The sequence below is a fragment of the Melospiza melodia genome, chromosome 18, assembly GCF_035770615.1.
Source record: "Melospiza melodia melodia isolate bMelMel2 chromosome 18, bMelMel2.pri, whole genome shotgun sequence".
NCBI lineage: Eukaryota > Metazoa > Chordata > Aves > Passeriformes > Passerellidae > Melospiza > Melospiza melodia.
The window spans coordinates 1,155,089-1,176,158 of NC_086211.1; the positions used below are offsets into that span (position 1 = coordinate 1,155,089).

General features: G+C 53.1%; 1 protein-coding gene across 1 annotated transcript in view; it reads left to right on the plus strand.

The window, feature by feature from the left end:
• The first annotated feature begins 2,775 nt into the window (after window positions 1-2,775).
• The window catches only part of PKD1 (polycystin 1, transient receptor potential channel interacting), a 75,043-nt gene continuing 56,748 nt past the window's right edge, over window positions 2,776-21,070 (plus strand). The window contains exon 1 of the mRNA XM_063171528.1: window positions 2,776-3,014. Coding sequence (XP_063027598.1) covers window positions 2,776-3,014 — 239 coding nt within the window. The remainder of the gene's footprint in view (window positions 3,015-21,070) is intronic.

Below are 21,070 nucleotides of genomic sequence, written 5' to 3' on the forward strand. Positions count from 1 at the left end.
CTGGGGGAATGGCTGGACTCCGTGGTCTTTTCCAACTCCTACTGATCAGAGTGATTATGTTTCTCAAGGAACTGGTAGGGTGGAAGAGAAAATACACTAAAATGTATTTAAGAAAATTGTTTATAAATAAAAAGTTAGCTTAATTCAGCTGACTTGGCTAACAAATACTGTAACAACGGTTTTTGATTTTTTTGTTACAAAACAGGCTCAAAAATAAAGAAGCCGGTATATCCTGCAGCTCTCATGGGTATTGGCACCTCCACGAGGTACAGTGGATGGGTGCTGCTGGGGGCAGAAGGCTCCCTGTCCTGGCTCCAATGCAATTTCCAGCTGTGCAGAGTTTCCCCTCCGTGGGCAATGAACACACCTGGACAAGAAGGTGCCTGCGTGGCTGCTCCTGGACCTGCACCTGGCGCTGTAGGAGTTTTCCCCTGTGTTTCCTGTGCTGGAGAGGGGGTGCCACAGGGCTCCAGGGCTGTCCAAAGCCATCTGCAGTGGTTTTGGCATCCGGAGGCAGCAGGGGCATTCCTGGTCAGCCGCAGCTCTGTCACGTTTTGCTGAGCACGGTGTGTCTGGGACGGGCTGGGTGCCTGCATGCAGGACGGGCAGAGTGAGCAGCCTCCTCACTGGGGTTTGAATTCTGCTCCAAGCAAGCAGTGTTGGGAAACTCTCCTGTTCCCGCCAGGGGGAGGATCCAGCAGAATCCCTTCCCCACCACGAGCCCTTCCCAGCCTCCCAAGCCCAGAGTGCATTTTCCACTTCCATCATTTTCCCCAGCTGCTGTCTTAAAACCCATCCCAGCTCAGCGGCAAGACTTTCCTCCAAGATGAAAAATCGTGATTTGATGTGAACAAATGATTTTCTCGCTGCTGCGTCAAGGTTTTCTCTCTCCTTGCACACTCACTCAAGTATTTCCTTGCTCGCTGCCCTCATTACTGCTTGGCAGCCCTGGCTTTTGGGGGAGAGCCCTTAACTCCATTCCATCAGCTGGATTCCATTAGCCAGCTAATCTACTGATTACAATCCACACACAGGATATTTTCTCCTTGCTGTTATCTGAAAGAATATGGGCATCAGTACAAAAGAAAGGGAAAAGAACCCTACAAAAAGCAATTTACAATCGAGGGAGCGGAAATAAATATATCGTACTCACATGAGGAAATAGTAACCATGGAGCTATTTTGGGCACAATACATCATGCAAGGGATGATGTGTCTTTCAAGCACATTTCAAGCCCAACATTCAAGGCACAAAATGTTTTTGGAAAGTAAATTCTCACATACGTTAAGCACCATGCCAAGGAGGGGGGCTGGATGCTGTCAGGCTTTGCATTTCAGGTTTGTTCAGAGTTTGCATACAGGAAGCCAGAGCCTCAGCAGGGCGATCCCAAAGCTAAAACCACACAGGTGCTGATGGATTCTGTTGGATCAGGACCATCCTGGGTCAATCCCACAGGGCAGAGCCAGAGTTGGGATCTTTTCCAACTTAAATGATCCTGGGTGGGATTCACAGCCCACAGTGGATGCACTGCAGTGCTGAAGGGTCAGTCCCTTGTTCCCTAGAGAATCCCATATACCCAAAATCACAAATGCCTTCAGAAATCCTACATGATTCAAACCCAAACCATCACCCTGGCTAACCCTTCTCTGTCCTGAGTAAACAGGTGAAACACCAACAAATCAGGGTGCAATAATCAGCTGTCACTGCTGTTCCACCCTCTCCAAGTGGGGCTGGGTTTGGGGAGATGCCCTCTGCAATGAGGCTTCCTTTGGTTGAATGGAGATTTTATTTTAGTTATATTTTAAAATCAGAAACATTTCAGTTCCCTGGGAGATGTTGTGGGATGATGGATTGATCTCACCAGGTCTGAGGCACAGCCAGTGCCCGGGGCCATTGCAGGGTGAAAGTGACATTGAAACCTGACAGATTTGTTGTGTTTCATGCTAAAAAAAAACCAAAACACTGCAAAGTACCTGCCTCGTTCTTCCTCTCTCTCCGAGGCACCCGAGTTACCTGCTGTGTTACCTGGGGGTGTGACACACATCCTGCAGCCCCTACGGCATCCCACAGCACAGCCTAGGGAGGGCTCAGGTGGGCACACCGCCCCGTGTGCCCGGGCACTGGGACACAATTCCCTGCCGCATTCTGTGCCCTGCCCGCTGTCTGGGCTGCCCCCACGGGGATAACCCTTTGTTCCCGAGACTCTCCTGTCCCGGGGATGCTCATGTTCCCCGGGATCCCCGTTCTCCCGGAACAGCTTTGTCCCGCGCCATCCCCCTGCCCTCAGCAGGACACCCCTTCCCCACGGGATCCCCCTGTTCAAGGACACCCCTTCCCCACGGGATCCCGCTGTTCAAGGACACCCCTTCCCCACGGGATCCCGCTGTTCCCAGGACACCCCGGTCCCCCAGATCCCGCCTGCCCCCCGGGACACCCCTTTCCCAGGGGACGCTCCTGCTGCCGGCCCCGCTCGCAGTCCCGGTGCCCCGGGAGCCGCGCGGTGCCCGCGGTCCGGGCCGGAGCGGGGGCGGCCCGGGCTGGAGCGGCGCCGTGTTTCCGCCGGCCGGGAGGCGGAGCGGGGGCGGCCGCGGCCGGGCGGAGCAGCGGCGGCAGAGCCGAGCGGCGCCGGGCCGGGCCGGGGCTGTCAGCGCGGCGAGCGGGGCCCCAGCGGGCCGGGCCATGGCGGGCGGGCGCTGAGGCGGCGGCGGAGCGCGGCGGGGCGGGCGGCCGGGGCGGCGGCGGCGCGCCGGGGCCATGCCATGCCCGTAGGGAGAGATGCCTTTGGGAAATGGAGCCGCCGGAGCACCGCGCAAACATGGCGCCCCGCGGCTGCCGCTGCCGGGCTGGTGCCTGCTCTGCTCGCTGCTGTGCGGGGGGCTCGCCGCGACCCCGGCCCCCGCCTGCCGGCCCTGCGCCCCGGGCTGTGCCTGCGCCGCGCCCGCCTGCGCCCTCAACTGCTCGGCCCGCGTCGGGGAGAGCCCGGGGGCCGCCGTGCCCCCCGCCGCCACCGCGCTGTGAGTACCGGGCGCGGCCGGGCAGCTGGGGATGGGCCCGCACCGGGACGTGAGCAACCGCGGTGGCCTGCCGGGTGTATGGAGCGGGGAGTTCGGCGGTCGGGAGTTTGGTTTGCGGGGTTCCGTGCGGGGAGTTCGGTGGTCGGGAGTTTGGTTCGGGGGGTTCTGTGCAGGGAGTTTGGTTCGGGGGGCTCCGAGCCGGAGTTTGGTTCCATGCAGGAGTTTGGTTTGGGGGGTTCTGTGTCGGAGTTTGGTTCGGGAGGTTCCATGTTCGGGAGTTTGGTTAGGAGGCTCCGATCCGGAGTTTGGTTTGGTTTGGGGGGTTCCATGTGGGGAGTTTGGTTCGGGAGGCTCCGTGTTCGGGAGTTTGGTTCGGGGGATTCTGTGCGGGCAGTTTGGGTTGGGGGGTTTCGTGTTCGGAGTTTAATTTCGGGGGGTTTCGTGTTCGGGAAGTTCTTGGGGAATAGCGGGAGGAGGGTGTGCGGGAGCGAGTGTTTGAATAAATTGGGGGGTTGCACACGTTTTAAAGCCAACCCGAAAGACGCAGCTCACACGTAACAAGCCTTTCTCCGTGGCCGGGATGACAGATGTGTTTGTGTCTGCTTGTTGTGGGTAGGTCAGTCAGGCGCGTTCGTGAGTGGCACTGCAATGGTCCATGTGCTCTGTCACTGGAATCAGCTCGCTGCGTGACGCAAGAAACAGACGCAGGGGAAAAGTTTGGTTTTCCATAGGGAGCAGCTTTTCAGTTCTTGACGAGACAAAAGCATCGAGTGATTCATATAAGAAAGATGACGTGGGGCCTGGCGTGGTGCACAGATCTCACATGAGCTAATTTCTGGTGGTATTTCGCTGCTTGAAGGGTCTGCTTCTCTGTTTGGATATTCTTAGCTAAGCTTCCACTTTTAGTGTCAACACAGAGATACTGCAGAGGTTGTGGAGTACCACAGTAAACATACATTGTAGGTTTCGCAGGCTGTGTCTGGATTAACTTCAGGAAAATGTGCACATCTCTAAATCCAGCAGCCAAGGTGTTTTCCAGCTCTTTTCTTGCTAGATATATTTAGACTTCTGCAAACAAACCAGCCATTGTTTGTTGCAGAAAGTCCCTAACTGGAAAAGACTGGTTTTTATTAAGGAGGTTCTGGATTTCTGTTATCTGTTGTTGCTTTGAGATGGGGCTCTGCAGCTCCCCAGGCTGCTCGCTGCTCACTGTGGAGCAGCCTCCTGAAGGCTGTGATGATCAGTCCTTCACTTGGCTTTTTGAGGATTTGGGGCTATTACAAAGTGTTTCTGTGGTTATTGATGTTGGTAGTAAGTGTTTGAGACTATGTTATTGTTGTTCAGAGGCGCTGAGTTGTAAAAGCTCCCAGAATGTTTTGGATATTGTGCAGTGACAGATGGAAGTGGGACGTAAAGCTCTTGCAGGTGAACAAAAACCATGGGAAGGAGAAATGCTCCAGAGCGATGGATGGTGTTTGTGGCACTGTGTTCTGATTGCAGAAGTGTTTGTGTAGGGCACAGAGCTCGAGTTTGGAATTCAGGCTGTGGAGTCATCCCCGTCAGGCAGCTCACCATTGTGTGTGCTGGCTGGAAATGTGTGCTGGTCCTGTTCTGAGGGCTGGGCTGAAGTGGGTTTCTTTCAGGTTTACTGCCCTGTTTGGCCTCCTGGTGATGGCAGAGAATGCAGGTGCACCCACTCTTGTTAAAACCATGAAGAGTTTACAGATTGATTTCTGTTGGGATGGAAGGGACTCTGCTCATGGCTCCGTGAGGTTATGCAAGTGGTTTTTCCTAATAATTTCACATTCCCTTTGTTGAACACGGACAGATAAATAACGTTTATATATTCTCTCATTAGAGGAAAAATTATTTTTTAATATCTCAACAACCCCTTTTTAAAAAATTAATTATTCTGGAATGAAAGCAGCCTTTAGGAAGGCCAAGTTCTGAAAATTCCCAACGCCAGAATTCCCGGCCATTTGCTCGCAGCAGCGCTCAGCGACTGCGATTCCGAATTTCTGGCTGTGGCAGGGAGGCCTAGGAAATGAATTCCTCTTGTATTCCGACGTTTTAGACGGGGCAGCCTTGAGGAAATCAATGCCAACCGCGGCCACGCTGTTACCAGGAGCACGGGGAAATGTCCCATCCAAGGAATCACTAAGGAAATGGGCTCTGCTGCTCGCAGACAGCACATAGCTCACTGGAAGCGGTCTCCAGGCAGAGCGAGCGGGGATATTGGCCCCTTCCCGTGGCCACAGGCAGGTTCTTGAAGGGTAACGCAAAGTCTGCCTGGAACCAGGAGCAAGGGCTGTTTTCCCAAATAATCCGCAGTGCGCGACACGCGGATCTGGACTGGGGGAGCGAGGCTTGGAGTGGCAGAGTTTGCACTTCTGAGCTCCTGCATCCCAGGAATGCTCTGATCTATCTCTGTTCAAGTGCTTTGCTCTCAGCGCTACTGGATTTTGTTCACGTTTATTTCAGCCTGAGCTGTTTCTTGAGCTTTCATCGCTTATTTCGTTCCTGGAGTGGAAATAAATCTCATCGAGGCTTTCCGACTTTCCCTTGCAAATACTGATTTCTTCTGACACCTCTTCGGTGTCGTGGCGGGTTTGAAGTGGAAATTAGAATCTCGATCTAAAAGGATGAGAGTGGAAACTTCCTTTATTTTCCCCTCATTAGGATGGAGTAGTGTTTGTGGATAGGTGAGAAGGAGAAGCTGGGATCAGACGAGCTCTGCTGTTGCCAGGCTCCTGCAGAAGTGGGGATCAGAACTCCCATCCAAAACCCAGTGGGGTTTTTTGTGGATTTGGCAGTGAGCCCTGGGGTTGCACTGCCCAGCCGGTGACTTCACCTAAATAAACCTTAAAATAAACAGATCCTGTGATTCAGGAACCTGCGATCTGGAATTTTAAATTTCTAGGGTCGGCAGCGATTGGTAGATTTTGATATTATTACATGAGGCAGGAAAAGTCTTTTCAAGGCTTGGGGTGTCTTCAAAAGCCATGAGGGGACAAAAATTTCCAGTTTAAATTAAAATCTAATTCAGGTAAACCCACAGGCAGTGGAGTGTCTGTACAGTAATGTCCAGGCCACAAAAGCAAAATAGCTCTGCTGCCGTTCCTAGAAAAAACGGAGACAGCCTGGAATGTCATTCTTGTAGGGAGCCATATCCCAGCGAAAACAAGGCTGCGTTTCTCTTTTGTGAGAGATTTTGGAGAGGAGAAAATTGCCCAAATGAGGTGCTAGATAAATATTTTGCCAGCGAGATTCTTTCAGCCTGTGGAAGGGACCAGCCCCATGAGCAGCTCGTTCTGTAGTGTGAGTGTGAACAAGGAGGCGATTCTGTGGGGTGGTGTCGGAGCAGAACGGGCTCCGCTGTTAGAGAGGGCTGGGCTGTTTATTGTGCTCCTTCCTAAAGCTCCAGAGAACTCTCAGTGCTGCTCCCACCACTGAGAAACTTTTTAAAAACGAAAACTTTTTCTTAGTGGTGTTTCAGAGTGTATTAAGAGAAATGTCCAGCTCAGGAAGAACAGGCATCCACCGGAGAGGCGGATTTGAAGGCGCTCCTGCTCTGTGGCAAAAATTGCAATTGAATAATCCCGAGCAGCATCAACATGTCTCACTTTTGTGATCTGTAGTGTGGTGCAGCCAAGCCTGCAAACCCCAGTAGTGACAAATCCCCACATGTTAAAGAACTGTAATTAAACCTCTTGGAGCCCCACGAGGCAGGACGAGCTGCTGGCGGAACCCTCTGGCTTTCCTCTGACACCTGGTGTGGTTTTTTTCCTGTGCACTGTTTACACTGATTTTTCCCTGTGTTTCCTGACATTTTGAAGTTTCCTGGTGGTCTCTTTCTGTGTGTTGCCTTTTCCTTGTTGGAGTGAAAGTGAGGGCTGCTCCTGCTCTTCTCCTGCTGGCAAGCCCCCGGCAGGTCTCTCTGCGTCTCACTCAGCTGCTTTCATTCTGCTCTCACAAAGAGTGGATTTGAAAGAAAACCACTCACTCAGAAGGTAGAACTCATATGGTTTGTTAGTACTTCTCTGCCTTTTATCCCGTTTTAATGGGATTCCTTGTTTTATCTCTTGTCATGCCATGTTTTCCACGCTGTGGTTTCCGTAACGCGGCTCGGCGTCATCCTTTCCCCGTTCCTCCAAGCTTTGTTGTCCTTTGATTGATTGTTGCAGTTCAGCTTGATTTTGTGTTTTATTTACTCCACATGTCCCCAAACATTTATCTGAGTTGTAGTTAGTGAGTAGCAAAGTGAGCAGGGGAAGAAGGACAGCTCGGGAGCAAAGCTGTGCATTCCAGTGCCAGGGTGGAGCGGGCTGGGAGCTGCCTGCATCTTGCTCTTGATGTGAGGAAAATGCATGGAGCAGTGTGGGCAATAGAATGGATTTTGGGGGACACAGCACTTGTGAGTTAGTCCCTCCACGGCCAACAGCAGGATTTTAGGCAGTCTCTGTCAGGCTCAGAGGGAAAATTTCCCGTCTCTTCCCCAGTGGAAAGTTGGCAGCTCCACTCCCGGCTGTGCTCACGGTGCTGTTGCTGTTCAGAGGAATGGCTGCTGCTGCTCACCAGCCCACCCTTTTCTCCCCCCACATCAAACCAGCCTCCTCTCCCTCCCCGCCATCCCTCCCTTCTCTCCAGCCCTTGCTGAAATGTGGCTCCAAGGCTGGAAAGCGGCGGTGGCTGCGGAGCTGCCGGCCACGCTCCCCTTCAGCTGCACAGATGAGCTGTGCTGAAGGACACTGTCCTGCCCCAAAGGAGGGTGGTGGTGTCCCACCAGACCTCTCCAGCCCTCATTTCTCTGCCTTCCTTTGCAGTAAAGAATGAGCCTGTTTTTCATATCGAATCCCTGCTCTTTACGTAGACGCTGAAGCGAAGTTGGCATCTCAGTTTGCCAAAACTAAAAATGTCAATTGAAATGTAATGTTGGTTTTTTTCCTTTGCAAAGGGCACAAAAAGCAAAACTCATGTGATTGCTGCCATTCATGTTTATTTAAAGGAGAGCTGTCATCAGGAAGAGCATCAAAAACGTTCAAGCTGTAGCATTTGCAGTGTATTTATAGGAACCGTGACCAATGAAGAGATTTTGTCATAGAATCACAGAATCCTGAAATAGTTGGGGTGGGAAAGGACCTTAAAGAGCATCTCCTTCACTCCTCTGCTGTTGGAAGGGATACCTTCCTTTGGACCAGGTTGCTCCAAGCCCCAATGTCCAGCCTGGCCTTGAGCATTTCCAGGGATCCAGGGGCAGCCACAGCTGCTCTGGGCACCCTGTGCCAGGGCCTGCCCACCCTCACAAGGAGGAATTTTTTCCATATATCAAACCTCAGTTTTTCCTCTTTGGTGTGAACCCATTCCCACCTGTCCTGTCACTACAGGTCCCTCTCTGGCCTCCCTGTGGCCCTTTAGATACTGGAAGGTGCTGTGAGCTCTCCGTGCAGCCTTCTCCTCTGCAGGCTGAACTTCCTCAGCTTTCCAGCTCTTCCCTTTCCCTTGGAAGATCACATCCTTTTTGATGATGTGCAGATAAGCAAAACGCATAATTAAACAAATTCCTCAGCCAGCTGTTTCTGCTGCATTAACAGCAGAATAGTTGCCCTCAGGTTAGGAGCAGGTAAATCCCCTCTCCTTCCTGGCATCAGGCCTTGGAGGAACCTCTCTGAGCTGAGCTCAGCAGGGAAGTCTCAGACGTGGCATATGGTCCTGTGTGACTGTGTTTAACCTGCTGTCATGTTGAATTCAATTAGCAGCCCGTGCTGAGGCAGTGTGATAGGCTGGGTTGTGACAGGACTGGATGTTCATTCACTCTGTGTAGCAGATCTCCCACCTACGGCATTGCTGGGTGCTGGAGCGTGGCCCTGCTGTTCCTGCAGGCTGTGGGTGCCCTCTGGGAGCTGGGGAGATCCCCATTTCTCACTGCAGTGGTGCTGGCAGATGCTCTGGGGGACCATGGGCTGTGCTGGCCGCCCCAGCAGCCCCAGCCTGCAGCAGCTTGTTCCAGCAGGGCGGCCTGGAGGGACACAGGGTCTGGATCCGAGCCATGACTCCACCAGCTTGTTCCTATTCATCCAAAATTGTCCCTGGCCACCACACCATGGCCTCGTTTCTCCTGGTGACAGCTGGCAGCTCATTTTGTGCCAGCCTGTGCGGGCAGCTCCTTGTGTGGAGAAGCACTCTGGGCTCTGTATCATGCAGTTTGTGTGTCTGTGATGGAGCCACAGGGTCTAACCCTGGTTTGGAAGGGACATATCCAGGGTGGGTTTGTAGCCTTCCCAGAGCCTGTGCTCACCTCCTTGGACAGAGCTCCTGGTCCTTCAGAGAGCTCCAGGAGAGCTGGAGAGGGACTTGTGACGAGGGCATGGAGTGCCAGGACAGGGGGGAATGGTTTCACACTGCCAGAGGGAAGGGTTGGATGGGATATTGGGAGGAAAATGTTCCTTGTGAGGTTGCCTGGAGAAGTTGGAAATTACCCAGGCCGGGTTGGACAGGGCTTGAAGCGCCCTGGGGCAGTGGAAGGTGTCCCTGCCATGGCAGGGGTGGCACTGGATGGCTCTGGGGTCCCTCCCAGCCCAGAGCATTGGGTGATCCCCTGGTTCTGTGGTGCTTGCAGATCCCCAGCCATGGCCTCTTCCCAGCTCCATTGCAACATCCCTGGCAGCCCCTCAGCCCTGGCTCCCTCAGGATCCCTGTGGCTGCTCCGGGCTCCTCTGGCAGGGACAGCACCAGCATCCAGAGGCAAGGGAGGGTTTTCCCTGCAGGGACAGGCAGTGGCTCCTCTCTGTCCTGCCCCTGGCCTGGGGGATTGGCAGGGATGCTGTGGAGCCCTGGGACAGGGCTTGGGGGCTCTGCTCCTGCTGGGAATGGTCTCTGGTCCTGGTGGGAATGGGGTCTGATCCTCCTGGAATGGGTTAAGCAGGCTGCTCGGGGTTCTGTTCCTTTTGGAATCCGTTCTGCTCCTGCTGGGAATGGGTTAATTGGTCTCCTGGGAATGAGTTAAACGGGCTGCTGGGAATGGGTTCTGTTTCTGCTGGAATGGGTTAAGTGGGCTCCTGGAATGGGTTAAGGGGCTCTTGGAATGGGCTCTGTTCCTGCTGGAATGGGTTAACTGGGCTGCCGGGGAATTCTGTTCCTGCTGGAATGGGTTCTGCTCCTCCTGGAATGGGTTAACTGGGCTGCTGGAATGGGTTCTGTTCCTGCTGCAATGGGTTCTGCTCCTCCTGGAATGGGTTAGCTGGGATGCTCGGGGTTCTGTTCCTGTTGGAATGGGTTAAGTGGGCTCCTGGAATGGGCTCTGCTCCTGCTGGAATGGGTTAACTGGGCTGCCGGGGAATTCTGTTCCTGCTGGAACGGGTTCTGTTCCTCCTGCAACGGGTTAAGGGGCTCCTGGAACGGGTTAAGCGGGCTGCTCGGGGTTCTGTTCCTGCTGGAATGGTCTCTGTTCCTCCTGGAATGGGTTAAGGGGCTCCTGGAACGGGTTAAGCGGGCTGCTCGGGGTTCTGTTTCTGCTGGAATGGTCTCTGCTCCTCCTGGAACGGGTTAAGGGGCTCCTGGAGCGGGTGCTGTTCCTGCTGGAACGGGTTAAGGGCTCCTGGAACGGGTTAAGGGCTCCTGGAGCGGGTTAAGCGGTTCCCGGCCGAGCCGTGGGAGTGGCGCTCCGAGGAGCGGGCCCGGGGTGTGGGCTGAGCCTCCGGAGGGAGGAACCCGAGGAACAGCTAAGCCTGGGAAAGCGGAGCCCGGCCGGGCTGTGCTGGCCCGAGCCGAGCGTTTCTCTCTCAAACCCGGCCGGGGGTGGAGCGAGGCCGGGCTGGAGCTGCGGCTTTGGGTTTGGGGCAGGTTGGTGACAGCGTCTGTGTGCTGTCCTGGGGCATTCCTGCAGCGACAGCCCCAGGGTGGTGAGCTGGGGGTGATCCCTTCATCCCTAAAACCGTGCTGGGAGCGCGTGGATCCCTTTGGGAGCTGCAAAAAAAAAAAAAAAAAGAAAACAAAAAAACCCAAAAAAACATGATCTTTTTCTTTATCACTCTCTCTCTCTTTTTTTTTTTTTTTTGTATGTGTATTTTTGTAGCACAAAAATGCTGCTTGAAGAGGCACTTTTGGTATTTTTGTATTTTTGTACCTCTGTGCTCACCCGCTCGTCTCGCAGCTGGCTGGGTGTGTGTGTTAGGGTTTGAATGCAGCCTTTGCACGTGTGGTTTGGAAAATCCAGCTGTTCATTCCTGCCTCTGCTGCCGGTGCTCCCAAATGCCACATTTCCAGGAGCAGGATGCCCATCCTGGCACAGGGGACCTGGTGAAAGGCTCTGAGCTCTGGCAGAGCCTGTGCAGGCAGTGTGGTGCTCAGCAGAGTTGGGTTTCACCCCTCCCCAGATGAAAAAAAAAGGTTTGGAGAGCTTTGTGGAAAGAGTGAGCTTGCAAAGGAGGAGTTTGGATAGGGAAAGAGCAATCAAGTGGCACCTTCCATGTTTCCTATTGCTGCACCAGCTCTGGGGTCTCCTGGATTGGTTCAGGCATAGCAAAAGGGCAGCTCTTACCTGAGACCTGATACAGGCAATCGTGCAAAAGCATCAGCTTGGAGCATGGGCACTTGCCTTTGAGGCTGGCAGAGCTGCTGCCATCCCAGCCTCCCCAGTGATGCACAGTGACTCCGCAGGGATCTGTGTCCCAGAACTGCCCTCACAGCTGAAATGAAATATTCTCCCATTCCCTAAAGCCAAACACAGCTCTCATCTGAAATACGCTGCAGAGTGATTCCCTGGGAGGAGAGTTTCCATTGGAAAATATCCTGGCTCCCAGCCGTGCTCTGTGGAGCAGTTGTGCAGGACAGCCTGCTGCTGCTACCTGGGTGATTTTCTGGAACAGGGCTGCTAACACGAGCAGGAGTTGGTGGAGCCGTTAGTCAGGATCCCTTCTGAGCTCCTTCACTACACAGCAAAAAGGAGATTCCCTGTCCTGCCAGCCTCTGGACGCAACAGCAAACACAGAGCCACTGCCATGAGGAGAGTGGCGTTGGCCGGAGATTCATAAGTAATGAATTAAATCTGTGCAGAGCAAAGGTTCCTATTGGAGTGTGGGAACATTTTTACTCCTGCAGAGGGAAAACATGAAGTCAGTGGCTTTATAGGCTGAGCTCTGCCACCCCTGATTGCATGGATCGGTGCAAAGGCTGGATCAGAAGTCTTAAAAAAATTACTGTAGACAAAACTGAGGTGGGAAAACAAAAGCTGGAAGAAGCCAAGGGTTAGGCTTTGTTGGTCTCTGGGTTGTGTTAAGAAAATTCACTGTAGCTGGTATCTGTGGTGGGTTGTGTTCCTTCAGCAGTGAGGAAGGGCTTTATTGAAGGAAAATTAAAGGAAAGCTGCTTCTCCTGTGTGCAGGAGAGCTGTGCCGGGCAGAGCACAGATCAAGCAGCGCCCTGGAGACAAAGCTGGAGCTGTCTGGGTGGCACTCGAGGTTCTGCTGCGCTGACACAAGACAGTTGCCAAGGTTTAATTGAGAGGGAGGACACACCCTGCTTTCTGCAGGGACTGCCAGGAGCATCCCTGGCTCCTGGATCTGGGTTTTGTACAACACAATAACTTCAGTAGCCCGGCAGCCAGACCCCGAGCTCCAGAGCCCTCTGTGTGCTCCCTCCTGTCCCTCCCTGCATCCAGTAATTAACCATTGCTTGGGAAGCTCTGAACCATTCCCTGGAAAGATCTGAACCATTCCTCGGAGAGCTCTGTGCCTTCCCAGTGCCTGCAGCACAGTGACCTGTCAAGGTAGCAGTGCCACTGGCCTTGGGGAGTTCAATTTCTGGTTTCATGCACAGATTGCATCTGCCACAGCCACAGATTTAAGTGGCATTAACTTGGGTTTGCTGTGCTTTGTGTGTAGTGCCCTGTGCTGTGCAGCCAGTGGGAATATTTCCCTCTGGATCAGTGTCTTTGCAGCAATTAAAGGGTTAATTACAGCTGGCCATCAGATCTCTCAAGCAAGCCAGCAGAGCCCACTGTTGTGCTCTGTGTCCCTGTGGATTAGCCAGGCACATCCAGGTCTTTAGCTTGAGCCTGTCACTTCAGAGGGAGCTGGGAGAGTTCGGGAATTCCTCTCCCAACACGGGAGAGTTTGGGAATTCCTCTCCCAACACGGGAGAGTTTGGGAATTCCTCTCCCAACACGGGAGAGTTTGGGGATTCCTCTCCCAACACGGGAGAGTTTGGGAATTCATCTCCCAACACGGGAGAGTTTGGGAATTCCTCTCCCAACACGGGAGAGTTTGGGAATTCCTCTCCCAGCACAGGAGAGTTTGGGGATTCCTCTCCCAGCACAGGAGAGTTTGGGGATTCCTCTCCCAGCACAGGAGAGTTTGGGAATTCCTCTCCCAACACCCATTCCTGCAGGACCCACAGCTTCCCCTGAGCTAGCTCCGCTCTGGCTGCTTGGGAAGGACATTCCAGAATCATCAGAGGATCTTTTCACAGAATCCCGGGGTCATTTAGGTTGGAAACACCTCTGATCTCAGTGAGTCCAACCTGTGTCCGCTCCCCCTTGGAGGATGGATGCTGCTCTCACAGGTGGGTGCTCTGATCAGCCCCTTCAGCTCCCTGTGCACACTGAGCACAGCTCCCCTGTTCCCCGGGGCAGGGGCAGCTCCTGGAGCTGCTGTTCCCTCTCCTGCTTGCCCTGCAGCAGCCGTGGGGGCTGTGAGCAGGGCCAGAGGAGCTCCTGTGTGTGCCCTGGGTGCTCGGTGCGTACCTTGGCTTGGGAGGGAGCCGAGCTACTGGGGGCAGTGTTGTCTAAGGGCTGGAGCAGGATTCCTGCTCTTGTTTGCAGCCCGACCCTGCTGCTGCTGCGGGCTGGGCTCTCAGGGTTCCTCTGCATCCCTCTCCTGACTGAGCCGTGGCTGAGGCTCCACTGAGTATTGCCCTGCTTGTTGATGGGAATCGGTGCTCCTGGAGTGTTCAGTGCTTGGCTGCCCTGGCTTTGTGGTTCCTGCTTGCCTGGTGCTCTGCTCATCCTCCAGTACGACATCCCCAGCAGCTCTTGGGAAGGTGAATCTCCACCCTGAGCAAGGTGAGCATCAGGGCAGCAAAATGGAGATGTGGGCTCACTTTGACAGGATCACTGGGACCCTTGGTCCTGCCTTCCCACCCCTGCTTGGCCTTCAGCCTCTTCTTCCTCATCCTCTGCACCAAGCACAGCCTTGTGCTGGGGAAACATCCCCAGTGGCAGGTCCTGGAGCAGCAGGGTCCCACTGTGCTCCCGTGGCTGGACAACATCAATTTTGCTTTTAAGGCATCTGGAAAAGAAGCCAAGATTAGTTTTCTGCCCAAGTTGTACTTTTTGTTCAGCGCAGAGCCATCAGTTTCCCAAACAGAGACATCAAGCCCCAGCTGGGGGGTCAGAGCTGTGTGCAGTGCAGGGAGCAGCTCCTGAGGGGAGTGTGGCTGCATTTCAGTGTTCCCACGGAGTTTGGGATGGCAGGGAGGGCTCCCATCCTCCTCCTGCCTGCAAACCCGCCTGTGCACTTCTTGGAGTCCTAATTCTGGCTGCCTCCCAGGCTGTGTGGCAGGAGAGTCGTGGAATAACAGAATTGTTAAGGCTGGGAAAACCCTCCAAGATCCCTGGGTCCAACCATTCCCCCAAGGCCACCACAAATCCTGTCCTCAGCCTTTCCTTGGACACCTCTGGGGATGGTGACTCCACCACCTCCCTGGGCAGCCCCTTCCACTGCCTGCCAGCCCTTCAATGAGGAAACTCCTGCTGCTGTCCACCCTGAGCCTCTCTCTCAGGGAGATCATTTGGTGGCACAGGGGGAGCCAGGGGGGACCATTTGGTGGCACAAGGGGACCTAGGTTCCATCCTGGGCCCGTGCTGGGGTTCTGGATTAATCATTAGTGCCCTTAATGGGTTGCAGCTCAGAGGCAGAGCCAGCACATCACCTGAGACCCTGCACAGCACTCAGGGGGATCAGGTGCTGGCCCAGCTCTGCTGCCCAGCTCTGGGGCTGCCAGGAGGGAAAGGAGGCAGTGGTTAATAGGTAGGATGGAGTTAATCATCCACTGAATTCCTCGGCTGCAAGCTCTCTCCTCAGTGTTTTTTCTGGTGCTGCTGCTGGAAAGGAAATGGGGCTGTGTGGAGCAAAACCACACTTAGCAGCTCACAGTAGCCCTGGTGTGTGCAGGATTTCTTGCCTTGTGCTGAGGGTGGAGCTCCCCTCTGAGAGGAGACGCTTGGATGATCTGAGCAGTGCTGGGATATTTGATATATTTGATATATTTTCACCTTTCCCTTTGGGTGCCTGGGCCAGGCCCTGGAGGAGGAAGTGTCTGCACTTTCACTGCCTGACACCCAGGAAATATCTATATTTTTCTCACAGTAGTCAATCCCCAACAACTCAGACAAAAGTGAGAGAAGTTATCTTAATTAATAAAATAGCACGGATGCAATTGCTTACAAAAGTCCAGCTCTGGCAGCCCAAACATGAGTCAACTACCTCTCATAAATCTTGAGATTAAAATGAAACAAAAGAAGGCCCAATGCTGATGCCTTTTGTGACTCCCATGTAGGAGACACCTGGGAGCATCTGTGTCTCACTGAGGAGATACAGAGCAATAATAGATTCCAACAAAATAGAAGGGAAGGAAAAAAATAGAGATTATAATTTTTGTCATGATTCCAGGAGACAAGGGAACCCACCACTTCTTTTAGGACAAAACTGAGTGTATTTTCTAATTGTTTTTGGGGTGAGGATGAGTGATGTAGAGCCACGTACCATGGGACCAGGTACAGGAATTTGTCACATGTGAGTGAAAAATAACCCAGTTGGTGTTAGTCATGCTGCAGAATGTGTTAGCAGCTCAACAATGGCCTTAAACACTGAGTGGGATCCAATTTAAACCCATAAAAGTGAGGAAGTCTGGACTTGGAGCCTGTTCTTGTACCTGTGTGCGCAGCTGTGCGTGGAGTAGCTGTGGCATAAACAGCCCAGGATGGTGTTGGGATTCCTTTTTACTCCATTCAACAGTTGTCATTTGTTTCCAAGGGTTGGATTTTATTGCTCCTCCTGTTTCACACAGCAGGAAATTAAAAAAAAGCAGCCCAGCACACGAGAAACAAATGCAAATTCTTATTTGCTCAAATTCGGCTGAATGTAGGAGCTGGGGCTGCAGGTTGCTTCACAAAAATGTTTTAATGTCTGATGATTCTGAATGTGATAAAAAGATGTGAAATCCATGCTCAGGCCTCTGAGTGGTGACTTAGAGGTCTAACCATGGCGATTCTGTGATTTGCCTTTTTGTGTTACATGGGAGCACCGTCAGGAGCACAGAGCCCTTTCTGCAGTTCCAGCCCAGGCTGAGCATGGACAAAAGGGGGTGACCTTGCTTCTGGTGCCTTTCCTTCTCTCTTCCCAGCCCTGGAAGTGTCCAAGGTGGGTGGAATGGAGCTCTGAGCAGTGGAAGGTGTCCCTGCAGAGCAGCCCATGGATCAGCAGCACCCTGGAGGTTCAGTCCTTGTGCCTGTGTGGGTTACACAACCCCTGTGCACAGAGCCAGGGCAGCAATGTCCTCTTGGATCTGACGGGAAGAGGGGTGCTATGGAAACCTAGCTTGTTGTTATTATATGGGAATGAAATTTATTATTTCTCTCTTCTGCCTCGGTTTGTGATCACGCCATGCAGCAATTTTTAGCCTTGGCAAGAAGGTGGTTTAGCATCAGACCAGAGATGCAGCTTAACTCAGTGTCTGCTGCAAATCCTCAGTGCTGGGGCTGAGAGAGAGGGCAGATTCTCCTCCTGCTGATTTATGAGTGTCATCCTTCTGTGGTGGCCAAAGTTTGCCAGGGATGTTTACCCAGAGCTTGCAGCGTGTGTGTGGAGCTGAGGAGGGGTCAGGCTTTGGTGTCCTGCTGGTCCCAGCCTGCTCTGGAGTCCCTGCAGGGCTGGGAGCAGGGCACAGAGCACTCTGCATGCCCTGGCTCCTCGGGGCACCCTGTCTGTGCCATTCTGTTTGTCCTGGCCTTGCCTCGGTGTTTCCTTGCTCTTCTTTCCCTTTTAAACAAAGCAGATTTGCTGGTGGTTTGTGTGTGCTGTGAACAGCCTCTTGCACAATCACCCTGGTGGCTTTCTGCAGAATAGGGAAGAGTGATTTGGGATTTAATCATTAAACTGGCACGGTCCAAGACAGTTACCTGAGCCATAAGTGAAGCATCAGCCTTGGGCTTCTGTTTTAACCAGCATGAATCAAAACAACAACAACAACAAAATCAATCTGTTTTACTGTAGGAAAAATGTCCAGAGTTCCCCAGCACAGGCCCTGGGTTGATTCACCTGAACTCCAGGTGTTTACTGCTGTAGATAAGTCCAATACCTAAAGTCTCCACACATCACACTGTGAAAAACTCACCAAGAAAGGGCAAATGAGCCACGAGAGACCCACCAGGGCAGATGTCCCTGGAGCTGACAGACTGCAGTGTGTGAGGTGTTCTGTACAGCAGTGTTTAATGGGATCAGGAAAGGGATCCCTCCCAGCAGTATTTGCAGGTATTAAATCATTAAGGAGATTAGCAGAGTTGCAAGACCTTTCTCTTTTTTCCCCTCTAGACAGTTTATTCCCCGTAATGATGTTCTTATAAAAGGATTAGAGGCATTGGTGCTGTGAGAGAAGGGAACAGGCACTGTGGTGATCCTCCCTTTGACAGATCCCTGACAGGATTGCAGTCTGAAGTGAGTGGAATTATCCTTCCTCTGATTCCTCAGAGGAAAATCACAGAACAATGGAGTGCTTTGGGCTGGACCTTAAAGACCATCTCATTGAGGGACACGTTCCACTAGAGCAGGTTGGTCAGGCCCCATCCAGCCTGGCCTGGGACCCTCCAGCTGAGAGAGAACCAGAAATGTGCATCCCCTGCACGTGCTCTGACTTGGGAGCACTCTGAGGAGCAGATTTAGGTGGGATATTGGGGTGAAATTCCTCCCTGTGAAGGTGTGGAAGTGTCCAAGGCCAGGCTGGATGGTGCTTGGAGCAGCCTGGGAGAGTGGAAGGTGTCCCTGCCATGGCAGGGGGTGGAATTGGATGGGCTTTGGGTTCCTTTCCCACCCAAGCCATTCCAGGATTCTGTGAGCTTTGCAGGGATTAGATGGTTTTCTGTCTCCCAAACCTGTTCTGAAGGTCTCCTAGAGGGGCAGCTGAGGCCCAGGCAAGCTGCTCCTTTCCTCTGTACCTACCCTGGGCCTCTGAACATCAGCGTTCTTGAGGCAGAAATATTCTGACTGCATCACAGAAGACTTCCTAATGCTGAGAGGAAGCAGCCCAACCACACACGTTATTAATGCCAGAAACATGCAAATGGCTTTTGTACGGGAACCAGCAGCTCTATATTGGGTTCTAATTGGGTTTTGTTTTCAGAAGGAAGATATTTAAGGTTCTATACTGAACATGCTGCAAAAACATTGAGAGCAGAGCCCTCCAACCCAAACAAGCACGTTTGAAAAAGGCTGGGGGAGCTCGAATCAGGGATTAGGGGAAGCCTGTCCTGTGGCATCTCCAGGCCAGGTCCCTGTGCTGTCTGTCCCTGGCTCTGGGCTCTGCCCTGCCCTCTGATTTACAGCCCTGAGCATCCACCAGAGCTGCTGCTTAAGGAATTCCTCGAGTGTTTCTGTTCCAGTAGGGATTTGTGGGCCTGACTTTGAGTTATGGAGCCTTTGTGCTAGAGAGATGTTTACAGCTAAACTTGGAAGCCCTTTCTCCCTTGGATTCCTGGAAACGCTGTTATCTCAAGCTTCAGGAGGGGCTTCTGCACAGAGACCACCCAGGACTCAGAGCTACCTGTCACCAGAGCACCTCCCTGCCCCTGGAATTGGGCATGGCTTGCACCTGGAAGGGCTGGAGCAGCAGAGATGGAGACATCCTCATCTGCAGCGTTTCTGCCTCATGTGTGGTGCCTTCAGCCTGGTGGGCAGAGAGTTCTGTGCTTGTTTCTGGCCGGGTAACATCCCTCCTGAGGGCCTGCAGGATTCTCCCTGGTGCCTTTCCTTCTTCCCTGCCCTGGAGCTGGCTCTGCATCCACTGCTGTTGCTGCTCCTGCTTTCCTTCAGAGGCTTTTTAAAATTTTATTTTGTGCATCAGTTGCATTGTTACCACATTTGCATCCTGCCAGCTAGTGATCACTGCACGAGGAGGGGACACTGTCCCTGTTCTGTCGCCTGCCCCGTGGCCACACCAGGTGGGCCACCACAAACCAGTTTAACCAGCAAACCAGTTTAACCAGCAAGCCTGTAGGGCCACAGTGGGAAGCAGCTCCTCTTGCTGCTGTGACAAATTGCTGCTTTTCAGAGGGGATGGAGAAACACCCCTGGTCTTGTCTCTCCGGGGATTTCCCTTAGCACAAGAAAAGGTTGGTCACCTGGAAGAAATGTGGTCCCCAAGGGGATGTCAGCAGTGGGAGCCTGGCTCTGTCCTGGCTCTGGGGGAGGGCAGGGGAGCTGGACAGAGGGATCTGATCAGAGCAGGGTGGACAGGGGGATGTGGCCAGAGCAGAGCTGGACAGTGGGATGGGACTGGACCAGAACTGGACAGGGGGATGTGGCTGGAGCAGAGCTGGACAGTGGGAAGTGGCCAGAGCAGGATGGACAGAGGGATGTGGCCGGAGCAGAGCTCCAGGCAGGAGCTGGCCCAGCGTTACATAACGCACCAGAGACACGTTCAAGTGATTAATTTGAGGCTCTGGCAGCCGCTTCCCTGTAATAATATTTTAAACATGACTTTTCCACTGGCCCTTGCCAGCGATCGTTACTTTGCGCTGTGGAGGCTGTAAAATTTCACTTCAAGGATGGGTTTCACTCCCGTTACAGAATGTGTCTGGAATGTGCAGATGTTTCCTTCGGGGAATAGGGAGCCAATGGGCTCTAACACACCAGCCCTGCGGGGAGGACTCAGCGTGCTGAGCAGCCCTATTCACAAAATCCCAAACAAACGCTCACACACACAGGGCCCGCGGAGGTGCCCGGCCCTGGGCATGCAAACCCAGGCTCTGCTGGAGCCCAGGGAGGTTCTGGGCTGGGCTGGTCACGGAGGGGTCTCTCGGAGGGTCCTACACAGTCCCACAGAGTCCTGATTTCTGGAGGGGTTGTGCAAGCTGTGGCTGGCTGGGTGCAGATGAGGTGGTTCGGGATGATGTGGTCGCTTCCAACCCAAACCATTCTGGGTTCCGTTGGTTCTGAACTGGAACAGGGCAGGGTTAGGTGGGATATTGGGAATAAATCCTTGACTCAGAGGGTGGTGAGACCCTGGCACAGGTTGCCCATCCCTGGCAGTGTCCCAGGCCAGGTTGGACAGGGCTTGGAGCACCATGGGTTAGTGGGGAAGGCGTTGGGATTGGAGCTGGATGGGCTTTACGGTCCCTTCCAACCCAAACCACCCTGGGGTTCCATCATTAACCTCCCACAGGTATCCAAGGGTTGTGCATGTCAAGGACAAAGCAGCTGCTGTGGATGTGCCAGAATTAGAGAAAATGGGAAGATGGGGTTTAATTGCACAAAAAAAATTAGATTGCATGGAGAGCGGAGAAGGCTGAAAATTGCTTTTTATGGAACAGCTTCAAATTAAGGAGCTTCAAATTAAGGCTGTAACCATCCCTGAGGGATATGTGGTAGGGCTGGTCCTCTTTTAATAGGATGATACAGCAGAGCATTAATATTTTTTACTTCTCTAATTTTCTCTTTCCTTATCATCTTCAGTGCAAAGAAGGGGAGAACAAAGCATTGGGGCATCAGGTCCTTAAAGAGGAGCCCTTAAAGGGTCAGTGATGGACACAGGGAAAGCTGCAGAGGGACGTGGGAGGGCCAGGACAAGGGGAATGGCTTCACACCAGCACAGGGAGGGTTAGGTGGGATTCTGGGGAGAAATTCTTCCTGTGAGGGTGCTGGAACACTTCCAGGGCACATATTGCCCAGAGAAGCTGTGGATGCTCAAAACTCTGCCTCTGGCACTGTGAGAGCCTGAATTAGCAGTGGAAGCTCTTAGAGAAAATAGATAAACAAGATAGAAAAGAGAAATGTTGGTTGTGATGAGCA